Source organism: Meleagris gallopavo, chromosome 1 (assembly GCF_000146605.3).
Source record: "Meleagris gallopavo isolate NT-WF06-2002-E0010 breed Aviagen turkey brand Nicholas breeding stock chromosome 1, Turkey_5.1, whole genome shotgun sequence".
Classification (NCBI taxonomy): Eukaryota; Metazoa; Chordata; class Aves; order Galliformes; family Phasianidae; genus Meleagris; species Meleagris gallopavo.
This window is the reverse complement of record NC_015011.2, coordinates 10,740,061-10,753,613: the sequence shown is the minus strand read 5'-3', so window position 1 is coordinate 10,753,613 and position 13,553 is coordinate 10,740,061. Positions and strand designations below refer to the sequence as shown.

Here is a 13,553-nt window from a genome sequence, read left to right as displayed (position 1 = left end):
AAAAAAAAAACAAAAAAAACTTACGATCTGATGCTATTTTTTCTGTTCCATCCAAGGGATTGATAATTCCTGGAATAAGCTCTCCAAATGACAGATGATCTATTCTATGTGAGAAGTTATAAGCTGAAAAGCAATAGAGGGGAATGAAACAACATTTTAAAGCTATGAAATTTCTGTGCCTTTCTCAGAGAAAAAGACTTGCCTATTTCTCACAGTACAGAACACTTTAATTAGAATACTTACCACACCAGAGTGCATTCCAATAGATTTGTGCAGATGACTGCATCAATAAATCCACATGTGTACTTCAAACAATTCAAATTCAAAATATTTAAAAAGAAGTTTAATTTCTGTAGAAAAGAAATTCTAACACAAATTATATTTGTAATCAATCTAGAAGCTGAAGAGTTAAAGTTTAGTGATGGGAAATTACTTGTTAGCCAAATACTGAAATTCTACAATAGTACTGTAGTAGTATTAAAAAAAACTCAAATTTCATGAATTAATCATACAGAGGAAGCACCAGACAACTATCAAGTGACTACACTGCTTGATTTTGCTAAGATATGTAAGTTTTACAGTATACGTTTGCGTTCACAGCCAGACATTTGGGGGTTTAGCTAATTAAACACCGACTTCATTTTTCACAGTAAGTCACCGTTGCCTCTCATTAAGTACCACAGCAACAGACATTTAGTATGTAGATTCATAAACCAAAAGCAAACCTTCTAGAGACAGATGTTAAAAATTCTTAACCTCCTGAAAAGCAGATTTTACAAGCAATTGGTACTTTGGACTGAAATAAAGGAACTTTATATGCCATCTGTGTTACAATATATCTGACATTTCTGTTATATTATCATACTGTAGAAGGAGCATAAGATAACACTACTAACGTTAAACAAACTGGGGGGGAGTGGGTAGGCTATATGACTGAGTAAAAATATTTCAAAGAATATTATTCATGTCCTGCAGTGCCACTGCCTAGCTGGAACACCGCTGCAACAACCTTCATCAACAGTCGGAAGAGTTTGAAAGAAATGATGCTCATTCATATGGAGATAATAGAAAGCACTTACACTCATGGCTTACAAGGGCTGCCAAGTGTGCATGGCCTCGAGGGTGTGGTATAGCCCTAAAGAAAGCAAAATACATTTCATGGAAAACTTGTTTAATGAATCCATGCAGAAAGACACGGTTTCCCAAACTGGACTATGTAGACAAATTACCTCTCCCCCTCCAGTTCAATAGCACCAGAGAGAGTTTTCATTTATTTATACGTCAGTAGTACAACCAATAACCAGGTAACCACCCTAATAATGAAGAATGAAGACTAGTTAAGAAAGCTCCCAAAGATAAAAAAAAGGCCCAAAGAGAAATAGAAGCATGTTTAATAGAGATACAAACGTAGCAGCGAGCAAAAGGAAGCAAGGGAAAGCAAACTTCAGACAGGAAGACAGGTACGACGACAGACCATATAAAAGACCAAAACAATTGGCTCTGAAAAGGGCTTAAGAACTTTGACATCTATGACAGAGGTGGTTCAAGACCAGGCAGAAGAGATACCTGGGGAAACATCCACACAAAGACATCAGCTAGAATTCCAAGCAGATAAATTAGAATACAGACTGAACGCTAAGACCTCTGCTGAGAGAGGCAGCAGAAAGTGAGGACAGCCAAACCAGAGAGCAGAGAAAAACTTAACATAAATTTGCCTGAGATGTATCTAAGCTATTACCATTACAGAAACATATCAGAAAGTCTCTCCTCAAATCAAGAGCAATGGGAACTTTGCTTCCTCACTACGCTTCTGTATCTATACTGTCTTGGGACTGAAAAGACACACATCTATGTGTTAGTCATGTTTGTTAACCGTGCAGTAACAGAAAAGAGAAGTTGGGACAGGCCCAAAGGATGGAGGCAGCTACAATCAGTCCATTTCATATCTTACGTTTACAGACATCCTTGAGGACACTGTTATTAAACCCTACACCGCATGCAAGAGGAAAGAGCTTATTTTAACAGCTTAGAAAAGACACCAAATGGAAAATACATGTGTATGGGACAAATAAAAAACAAGGTCATTAATTTAAAAGTTAAAAGCATACTGACATATATACATGCACGTGCTATCTACAATGTAGAAGTCATTTTTTAAGATCTTTTATTTTCAGGAATTGAACAGAACATACTTGCCCACAGTTATGTGAAAATTCCCTGCCACTTTATTGACATACAGATGACCATGAATTCTGCACGCATCTGGAGACTCTAATGAATTATCTTCCCTGTTTAAACAAAAACAACAGAAAAGGTACTTGAGAATATTCACTATCTAGTAAAAATAACATAGTATATTTAGATTTCTTTTTCCTGGAACAAAGGCATAGCATTATTGCCTACCACTTCACCATATTCTTCTGGAATCACAAGAAGGATGGTAGGAAGGAGGAAAAGAATACAGATCAGCCTGCAGAAACCAGTAAGCTTTTGCTTATACTTGCATTCAGAGATCTGGTCTATAAAACTAACTTACAACTCTTGAACAACTGAACAGAAAACACAGTGAGACCTTACAAACATCTCATTGCCCTTTGGATTCCATTGTCCCCGATTTCATTACTAACCGAGAAAGTTTCTTCAGAGATTTTTGTTGCTGCATTGTACAGAACAAAATGCGTCTCACATAACACGGTAGCAAAAATAGCTTTCCCCATTTATTTTTTATAAAGCTTTCCTCTTCCCACACTTGCTGAGATGTCCACAAGCCAGAGCATATCTCCAAACCTGCTTCTCAGAGGGAGAGGAAAAAGCTTCTTAAACACACTTTGTATGTAAATAGCGTCTCAAACACTTCACTAGCAAGTGTTGTGGAGACAGAAGGACTTAATGAAACTGAAGATATCGACTAAATGGAAAATATGATTTCTGAGCACTTCTCAGCCTTGCCTCAGAAAGATAAGATGCATTTAGTCCTCAATCAGATTAAAATATGTCAAGTACATAGAGTGTTTTTGGTGTTTGCTTTGTTTTATTTAAAAATATTTACAGAGAAAGAAATTTCAGCTTATGTGAATGCATTTTTTCCCTTAAAAATTCTGCAGCCTTTAGACTCAGGCAGACCAAGCTTTCAGTGTAAGTGAAAGAAAAAAAATATGAAGTCTACTTAAGTTGGGAGGGGAGTGAGAAGAGGAAGGAATAACCCAACTCTTTCTTACCGTGGTGGCAGTGCTGTAGAAGCACTTTTAAAAGCACTTTTGAATATCACATCTTGAAGAGAGTGTTCTTCCTGCAGCCTGCTCTGAATTAGCTGCAGCATCCTGAAGATTACACAAACATGAAAGTATGCAACATTAAATCAGAAAATAACTTCACAATTAACCATCAGCTTCAGGTGTAGTTTATAAATAGGAAAGTCAGCAAGATTTCATGTAAATATCAAAATGTTGCATTAAAATTTGAGAATAATAGTTTGTACACACAGAAAAAGTAAATATAGCTTAAAGGTGCTGGCATTAACAGTAGAGTTATCAAAATACCAAAGCTCAGACTCCCTAATGAGCTTGAGTTTCTGTTACAGGGCTATCAGCATAATCATCACAGATAATCAAGCTATTCCAGTTTAAATAAAAACAGTGCATCAATTAAAGTATATGAAAGATTCAAACTCATTTGCTTTTGCCTGGATGTGCCATTACTGCGGCTCAGCACTGACACTTGGATGTCAAGCTATCTCTCAACTCATAATTAATACTTGTGCTGTCGAGTATTTGTTTTCTAAGGTAAGGTGAGTGAGTACCTTTATGTTTCTTGGCTTGCAATGGCACAGCCCAATCCCACAGACCAGTCCAAACCCCGTGCAGGAATTCTATCAGTCAGCTATTGGAGCAGCCTTCAGGCCTCACAAAAAGCACATGTGCACTGTATGCTAAGTCTTGTGTAAAACAGTTAAATTAAACATTTCCTCCATTCCTTCTCCAGGTATCTCAATGATCTTTTGGAGCAGTACAACTCAATTAGTAGTGCTTCAATCAGTAGAAGGTGGTGAGCCATTACAGTGAATAATTCTTAGCTCTTCTCAAGACAGCAAGAAAATAGTTCCATACAAAGAAAAATAATCTCACATTACTACACACAAAAATAAACCAAGCCCCAAGTACGCTTCTATGAGTTTATTACAAACAGATGAAACAACAGCACCTCATTGAGAAATAGCGTGCCGATTTTTGTCACAGGCAGACATCCCAACTGAGGACAGAAATGAAATAAATTCACTTCTTTTTTACAGGCTTATCACTCCTAAATTACGGGTAGAAGCTGTGAGACCCAAAATACAGCTCTGTTACCCAACTCACATATACCTTGAGGTCACTTCCAGTACATATAATATAAGCATGTATCTCAGTACTTCAGTTACCTTTGCCATTCCTTTTGTTGTGGGCTGAGATCAAATACTACCTGAAACAAACAAAAACACATCCAATAAAACACACCGGAAGCACTGAAGTCCCATCCCTGAAGGCCAGAAGAGAACTGGAGGGATGAGAAGTTGTGGGAGATTAGAAGTAAGGCCACACGTGATACCACTAGAGTTTAGAAAAGGATTTTCTTTTTAAATAATATATTTTCTGTTCAACTACAGAAATTCCTGTTCCTTTCCCTGAAAAACATACTCTTTTGTTTTAATGTGTAACTTCAATATCTCTTCCTCCACCACTAGTAAGCTAAGTTAGCTGACCCTGCCCTTCTAGCCTTTGACTAATAGAGGCCAGAAGCAATATGCAGCAATTTATTTCTAAGTGATATAATTGACACGTGTGGTTTTGATGCAAACAGCAACAAATTGAGCAAAGGAGCAGTCTTTGGAAGACAAAGTCTGTTTCTAGGGTGATCCCCCATTGGGCAATGCCTTTAAGACGAGCTACCAAACTTGCTCAACTTCAGTCAGCACAAGATTCTCATCATTAATATCTGTGTGCTGAAATCAATTCTATGTAGCAATTAACACTGATGTGCTCAACACATTTAATTCAATTGCAGTAAATGCTCCGACCTACCAGAGCTATTGCCAAGAGATCAGCTACAGGGGATTGCTTCTCTCAAACATTATGATCACTGGGGCCACTGCTAGCATGCAGCAGCAACAGCAGTGTAGAGATACATGTCCAGATAAAGAGGATATGTTATGAGAAGAAAAGAAACAAACCAAGCTCCTTTCCAAATACCACCTCCCCTCAGCCAGCCTCAATCATTTACACACACACACACACACACACACACACACACACACACACACCCCAAGTAGCAATTTGAGAAAGAATTGTCTTCCTTACAGGACAAAACTTACATGCAGAATACACTTGGGTTATTAGGCATGTCATAACTGCAGTAGGAAGTTACGTTCTCTGATATATTTTCATTAAATGATAAATTACTTTCATACAATAGAATTATTTCAAAGCTTATTGTATTATGCAAGCAAAAGCACTTTAAGAACACAGGTTCATGAATTTTCAGTGTCTCCAGTTTGCAATATAGAAATTAAATGGAGATATTTAATTTAAACTTGTCATCCCATACTATGAGGTGGTGGTTTTTCATTTTGATCAGTCGCAAGATTCTTCTAGTTAAAAAGCAGTCACATCAACTCTGTTTTGACGTTTAATAGTTTCCCTTCCGCATCAAATACTTTTAGCATTCATCTCAGGAACTGAGAATATAAAAATTACTAGCTGTAGCAATCAGCTGTTTAAAAAGCACTGACCTGGGAATCTGCTATGATCAAACCTGCTGTATTTGCAGAGAATGAGTATGCAGAAATCACAGTGCACAGCCTATTACCGTAGCAGATTCCTGCAGTGAGCACTGCAGCTCACACTCAAGGATCACACAATACTTGGAGACATTCTGTGCAGTCCAACTGTGGCGAAAAAAATCCAAGCCAGCAAACCAACCCAGCAGTGCTTCACACTGAGTAAAGAACTATTTCGATTCTAAGTAAAAAGCTTTGACTAAACTTACTGGTTCATAGATGAGGCCATCTGCAGAGGCGACCATTGTTTCTGCTAAATCCAGAACATCAGCCCCCACATCTGTTTTAAACAGGGAGACAAATATTGAGGCACACAGCTGATCAGAAACAAAAAAAATTAGAAGTGTTCAAGTTGAGATTGAATTTTCACAGTACAGGGGTAACCTTCAGCATAAGTAACGGGAGAAACTGGGGTAAAAACAAACAAACAACAACATAAACCAACAACCCAACTCTGTACTTCTTGCTAAGAAAGTGCAAACAAAAAGAGAAACAAAGCTGTCAAGTAGCTTACTACCAGGGAAGTGGTGGGGGTGGGACACCACAGAATCCTACTTTTCAACCTATCAAACCTCTACATATCATGAAGCAATGATGTTCAGTGACCAAAGCCACATTTGTGCTATCTTCTCACTGATGCAATACCTTCAGAAATGTTGGATGAGACACACACTCACACACAGGCTTTCTAGGACTGCTTATGTACAAGCCAGTATTAGTTTGTTTAACAGGCACTGAATTCATACCAATACAAGTTGAAGACAAAGTTTTATTCATTTCTCACATTTCAAAAATAAAACAAACTTTAAAAAATCAGAACGTTCAGACTTTTGACACCAACTGGAAAATAATTTTTAATATATTAAAATAAATGTTCAGAGTAAGGAATTACTGAATTAATACTTGTGAGGCGATACACGATCCCAATATTGCTGAACAACAGACAGACCAGCTTAATATTTGCAAAGGTCACTACCAAATTTCTGCTACTGAATTGTGGCTCACAATGAGTTTTTATTCTAGTTAGCCAAAGACTGGTGCAGCCAATCATCTTCCTTCCAACAGACGTGCCAGTGTTCTGCAAGATGTGAATGACTTGGCATGGATCACAGGATCATAGAATGGTCTGGGTTAAAAAGGACCTCAAAAATCACCTAGTTTCAACCCCTCTGCTATATGTGCAGAGTCACCAACCACCAGAGCAGGCTGCTCAGAGCCACATCCAGCCTGGCCTTGAATGCCTCCAGGGATGGGGCATCCACAACCTCCTTGGGCAACCTGTTCCAGTGTGTCACCACTCTCTGTGTGAAAAGCTTCCTCCTAATATCCAACCTAAACCTCTCTTGCCACAGTTTAAAACCATTCCTCCTTGTCCTAAGATGCTTTTTATCTTATACCAATTCTTCCAGTGAGTTATATCAGTACACAACACGTCAACAAGATCAAAAGTAGTCAGTTAAATACTTTGAATAACATTGTCATACCGAGAGCAAACGCACACAACAAGGAGTTCTTAAAGTGCTGAATTTTCACCACTGGATACTTACACTGACACCTCATGGCAACTGTAATGTCAATATTGATTCTAAGTTTACTGTAGAGAAAGAAAAGACAAAAGGGAAATTTACAGTGAATAAAAATACAAAGAGAAACATTAATGGAAGTCTTGGGTTCCTTGAAAAAAGTCAGCTGACAGAATTCATGCCAATAAATATAAGCTGTTTGAAATATGAATGAACCAAGACAGTTTTGATTATTGAAGCACTGATGACCACTCATTATTTAAGATATAAAAGCATCAAATCTCTCTGTTGAACTTCAGACCTCTCTGTTAGGAGATTCAAAACTGCAACTATGAGATTTTCCTGAAATATCATCAGTCTGAAAGACTGCCAGGCTTTTAAGAAGAACACACCATTTTCAGTATGTGACACATTTTTAAATACATAACCAGTGCAATGAGTTACACAATTAGCAGATCCAATAATATAAGAGCTGCAAATCCAACTGAGCAAATACTTGAGCACCTTCCTGCTGTTTTGTTCTTAAGACAGGCCACTGATTTTCCTCAGGACACTGAGGATCAGGCTGAGGAATTGCTAAAGTCAGTTCCCAGAAAAAACTGTCATGTAAAAAGGAATGCTGGTTTTGCTAGCACTATTTCAGGGTAAAAAAGCTCTTTTCACAACAGGACTCCCATGTTCTAACAGCAAAATGCCTTGCGCATTTATGTCTTTATCTTGAACTTTGTTAGAATGAAAGCAGGGAAACAGAACAACAAAATAAGACACCAAGAGGCACCAAGTTTGATTCTGTGGCATCAACCAGTAATGAGGGCATTCTCTATTGGTTTTCACAATAGCTTCAAAAAAGTTTTAATTTGTGATGATTAAGTGCCCTCATTACAGCCACGTGGTTCTGCCACCTCCAGGGATCTCCTTCTGAGAAGGTCAGTAGATAGGAGAAAAAGCAATTACAGAGATACAAGTTTACAGCAGTTTAAATTGTTGCAGGACTGCAGGCCCAGCAATTAGCCCAGCCTAACTGGGCAGCCTGCAGCAGGAAGTTCTGTGACAGCCTCTTAAGCACCAGGCTATACTTGCCTTTTATGACAGTTTCAGTGGGGAAAGAACCTCTTTTAGAAACCCCTCACACCTGTTTGAACGAAGATGAAACTTGAAATTTTAATGCCTCTCCCTTACATTTCTCACATTTGCTATTTTTTTCCTTACAGAACCCTTTCATATTTCTGAAGTACAAGACACCAAATTAATATACGTATATTTAGCTTGTTACCACAGCAACTAAGTACAACAGCTTTTAAAGTCATTTAAATTCCAGACCTGTGATATTTAGAGCTGCTCAGTATATGAAATCGCCTTTAACTTCACACAGAATCAAGGGTGTGTGGCATCACCTAAGGAGGAAAGGCATGAAGCTGATGGCAAATATTCAGTGATCTCAGGGACCACACCAGGAGCCAAGAGGAGAAGTAACCTCTCGATAACCCTTAAGCTTCATCTCCAACAGAATGAAACATACTGACAATTACTATACTAACTGTAAATCAGCATCATGTAAACTTGGAGGGTTTGCATAGCTCAGGAAGAGTTACATATCACAACACCTTCTGAACTGTTAGCAAATAGTTCCTCATAGGTCTACAGCACCAACACACCCACATCATTTTGACTCCTTCACTCAACTAATCACAGTTTTTCTTCTCCATATATTCAAGGAGAAAAAAAAAATGCTTCTGTTGGTTGATCTGTTGAGTCCCCTTAGTCTTTTACTTCTATTTCAACCACAAATTGCTTTTGAGTCACAAGCATATCTAACATCTATTCTTTCCTGAAAGGCAACTTAAATTTGAAATGAAATTATAAGGAATAAAAATTACCTTGTAAAATCCTTGTCTACTTCGTATTCATACTTCATCCATGTGTCCCGATACACTGTAAATTCCATTATAGTCAGGAAAGCTATCGTTGTAAATGCTATCAGAGAAACTGAAACATAATGAAAAAAAATTAAGATCATGAGAAATATTCAGGAACAAACAGGACAAAATTCTAACATTCTAGAATCTGAGTATTACCAATACAATCCTAATATCTTTGACTGATTCATACATCCATAAGCTGCCCTTATGCCTTCCAGTACTTCCTTTTGCATAGGAGAGGAAAAGAAGCCCTATCTTTGCATCAAGAAAGATGAATGGGGATGGTTATGAACTCCCTGGAGGATTCACCAACAGGTTAAATATTCATGAGCATATAAACTAAAATGCACTGTCAGAGTCGATCTGGGCAAACGATCCTAACTTCAAGCATGAAGGAAGGAGAAGGTAAACTTCCAAGTCCCTTCAAACCTTCACTTGTCTACAGCTTATGTAACTTTTATACTTCATTTTAGAGCCACGAAGCTGGCAGAAAACACTCTGTTGAAACAATACACATTGTATATGCTGTTCCAGTAAACAGAAGGTGCCCTGGTACTACTTGTGGACAGCCACAGTCAGGTCTGCCAACCCCATTACTTTGAACAGTTCCGACTCTGATGATAAGCAACTTACTCATTCTACCAACAGCTAAATAAGTGCAGAGCTGATATTTTTATGAAAGAAAACTGTAGCTTACATTTAATAGCATATGTACCCTGCTTGTCTCCACTTATCACACCAGCGGTTGAGCAATGCTGGAGGAACATAGCCCTGCTGCACATAGTCAGAAACACGGCAAGTGGGTACAGAAGCACTTGCCTTGCACCCTTCTATTAAATTAAGGCTTTTGTTAAGTTGGAAAACCCTCAGTTACGTGGCATGGTAGTGATTTGCACAGCTCCTTTATAGGGTACATTTTCCATCTGCATTCTGTAGAGTATTTCTGTGGCAACTGGAGAAAAACAAGACTGCTTTTCATAAGCTTCAGTTCACTATACTGTGGCCTATGGCCCAGAGATGAGAGCAGGGAAAGAAAGTCACAGTGCCATAGAATCAGAAATTATTTGTCATTTCCAGCTCTCAAACATTTCAGGATCAAGTCTTCACAAGAAGCTGTCTATTTATCATATATATGAAAACCTTCACATCAGCACACATCAGAAAGGCTGAAGCCAGAACAGCTGCTTTTTGTGTAATTCTGAGTAAAGGAATTGGCAGAATTGAGCAGAAGGAAGTCTTTGAGAATAGATCCTCTTTTCTGAAGGCTCTCCCAGCCAGAGCTGGAATCAAAAATCAACCTGAGAGAGATCGGTCCTTTTTCCGTAATGGGTTTTAAGATACTTAAAGGCTGTGAAGAGCGTCCTGATAGGTTCTGTATCCTCATAATATCAGAACGCGACCAGGCTGGGCAGCCCGGTCTAGTATTAAATGGGGAGGTTGGTGGCCCTGCATGGCGGGGCAAGGGGGTTGGAGATTCATGATCCTTGAGGTCCCTTCTAACCCTGGCCATTCTGCGATTCTGTGAACGTGAGCCTGGTCTCAAATTCTGAATGAAACAGAGACACTATTTTCTATGCCACTATAAAATTCGGTAAGACAATCACACTGTCTTTGATAAGGCTGTTGGAATAAATCATATGAACAATGCTGAAGTAACTTCTGGTGCTGAGAAATCTTTAAGGCGCCTTTGACCAAAGTGAATTTCTCACATAGCATGGTGCTGCACCAGAAAATAGGAATTTTTAACTCTGTCAGTTGTAATTTGCAGAAGAAAAACAGCAACAAAAACCCACTTCACTTGCTTCATCGGGAAATGGGGAGTTATTTCATGAACTCTTAGAGGTTATTTTACATAAAATAATGCTTCAATTATTAACAGTGCAATTCAGGAAACAGCAAGGTAAAACAGATCTTTGTGATATTTATTTTCTACAGCACAAACTGTGTAATGACTTTAAAGGCTTATCTGTAGATTGCAATTGCTTCTTGTACTCTGTTCAGCTGAGCTTCAGACATCACACAAGAAGATTTTTGCTTTCTATTCCGAACTGCTAGCAGTTGCCTTCCTACAGTCTAACAGGTGAAGTCATTACTTTATCAGGCTTCCTCAAACCCAATGACTGGCAACATTTTCTGGTCAGATAGGAAATAGGAAAGACAGTTCTTACAGCTACAGTTCTCAGGGAGAAGCTCAAGTGATAGTACAAGCACACGCCTTGGAACAAAGCGTTTTATTCTTCAAAGGGTTTCCCTTGATTTAAAATCAACTGTATCTCTAAGACAAGAAGTGTTAGAAAGCTGTCTTAACCCTGATGCTCAACTCAGCTGCTCAACTCACCCTGGACGATTTTTCTTATTTATGAAATCATAGCACTGAATCCAACTTGCATTTCACTTCATACTGACACAGTCTTACCCCAAAACTTTATACAAAATTGAAGGAAACAGCTTAAAGAGACTCCATAAATTAAGAAGTTTTACTATATCCTTGACACAGCACATTTCCAGTCGTAATCATTTCAGAGAGCTTATAGTGAACACTTACATTCAATTCTGTCATCAGTTTTACACAAAAAAATCTTGCTCAAGATGAGCAAAGACAACATCTATCAGAAGAATATAGTATGTGTTTACATGAAGTAAATTAAGAGATTAAGATACCACTTTTGGCTAGTTTCAAATGAACACAGATGACTGCTTTCCTTGTACTGAAGCTAGAAGCTTCAATAGAAGCTTAAGAGTGCACCAGACTGAGCTGACAGGCAGTCTCCATCACGTGAGCATGTCAGTAAGGCCTACCTGTTCCCCCGCTTGCTGAGGTCTCCACATAGCTTTCAGGAACCTTCGGGAAGGCATCCAACTCTTTCATCAAATTCAAGGTCTTCTTCCGATTCAGTCGCCTCATCTTCAGCACACTCCTCCACTTCCTCCTTCATATAATCCCTCTGATTTGACAGTAAGTCGTGATTAGAAGACACAAACCATACTGTTCATCCTCAAAACTAGCTGACATTAATAAGGCAATTAAAACCTAAGGAACACACGCCAGACAACTGGATATTCACTTTTGCTTCAAGAAAACCACTGAAACCAGCACACACACATCACTGCTTACATTCCAGCCACATCTACAGCATTCAATCACTGATTCATTTCTTTCCCAATGAAACCCTTATTCATATCGGATACACAGGATTTCAATTAAAAAAAAACAAACCCCATTCTGGAGTAGCACCTGAAGTAAACTGGCCTGACAATAGAAAGAGCATTGAGCAAAGAGTATCTAATTGGTTGCCTAAATCAGGAGGATTTCAAACTGCTCTGGGCCCCTGCATCAAGGCAACATTATGTGCTGAAAGAAAAGAAACCTGCATTTTGCATTTTTACTTTCAGAGCTTTAGAATTTTATTATCCTAATAAGATTTTTTCTATAAAAAGACCCCCAAAGCAAATGAAATATCAAAGCATAGATTTAGCCTTCAAAATCCTTTTTGTCCATGCCACAAGCTCCGTTCTGCTTGGAGCCAATGAAACGTAAAGCAGTACGATGCTGAGAGCAGCAGCCTGCCCAGGAAACGGTCTTAAACCACTTCCCAACTGTGCAAACACCCTCACAGTCCCGTCCTGCCAACACACGATGTGTTTTAACAAGCTGGCACCATTGCTTTCCTCCTAAGGAAACGCTGCCCTTTGCCCAGAATTCTGAAGCTAAGAAAACCATCGTCACATCATTATACCCTATTCAAGGCAGTCAAGCGAACCTGTGTGGGAGCCATTCCTCATCACCGCCTTGTGGAAAAACGTGTTACTTGCCCCCATCCCAAGAGCGTGCCAAGCCCCAGCGAGGCCTGCTGACATTTCTGCAGGGCTGTTCCCTGCTCTGCCCCTCCCTGCTGCTACCCTAGCTTCGCTATTGAGAAATAACGATGGAATAGGCTTTCCTGGAGATGGAAGTGCAAACACCAGGAATCGCCACTGGTGTCTGCCCTCTCCTCACTACACAGATCCGCTTCAGATCTCAGTGCGGACACACGGACCGGGCAGCCTGCCGGGACCAGCAACGCAGCGCCGTGCTGGAAGGGGCTCAGAGGGAACGCGGGCAAAGATCGGCGCTGGAATGGAATTCCTGTTATCCGGCACGGAAAAAAGAAATACAAACATTTGGGAAACGAGGTCCTGTCCTCACCACCCCCTCGTGGCTGTGGCTGAAAGGATCGCCGCAACTCCCACGTGGTTTTCTGAAAACTCGGGCAGCTCGGGCGGGCTGCAGGGAGCTGCGGGCACCGCGTCCCACTGCCA

At 39.5% G+C, this 13,553-nt stretch overlaps 1 protein-coding gene across 1 annotated transcript; it reads right to left on the bottom strand.

Moving 5' to 3' along the window:
- Positions 1 to 4: 4 nt before the first annotated feature.
- ERGIC2 (ERGIC and golgi 2) lies at positions 5 to 12,231 on the bottom strand (the record flags this gene model as incomplete). Its single annotated transcript, XM_019611102.2, has 9 exons — positions 12,054 to 12,231; positions 9,213 to 9,321; positions 7,360 to 7,406; positions 6,022 to 6,092; positions 4,418 to 4,458; positions 3,219 to 3,320; positions 2,193 to 2,288; positions 1,080 to 1,135; positions 5 to 123 (listed from the first exon to the last, which is right to left on the bottom strand). Coding segments are annotated over exons 1-9 (747 nt in total), but the record flags the coding sequence as incomplete, so codon positions are not given.
- Positions 12,232 to 13,553: the final 1,322 nt, after the last annotated feature.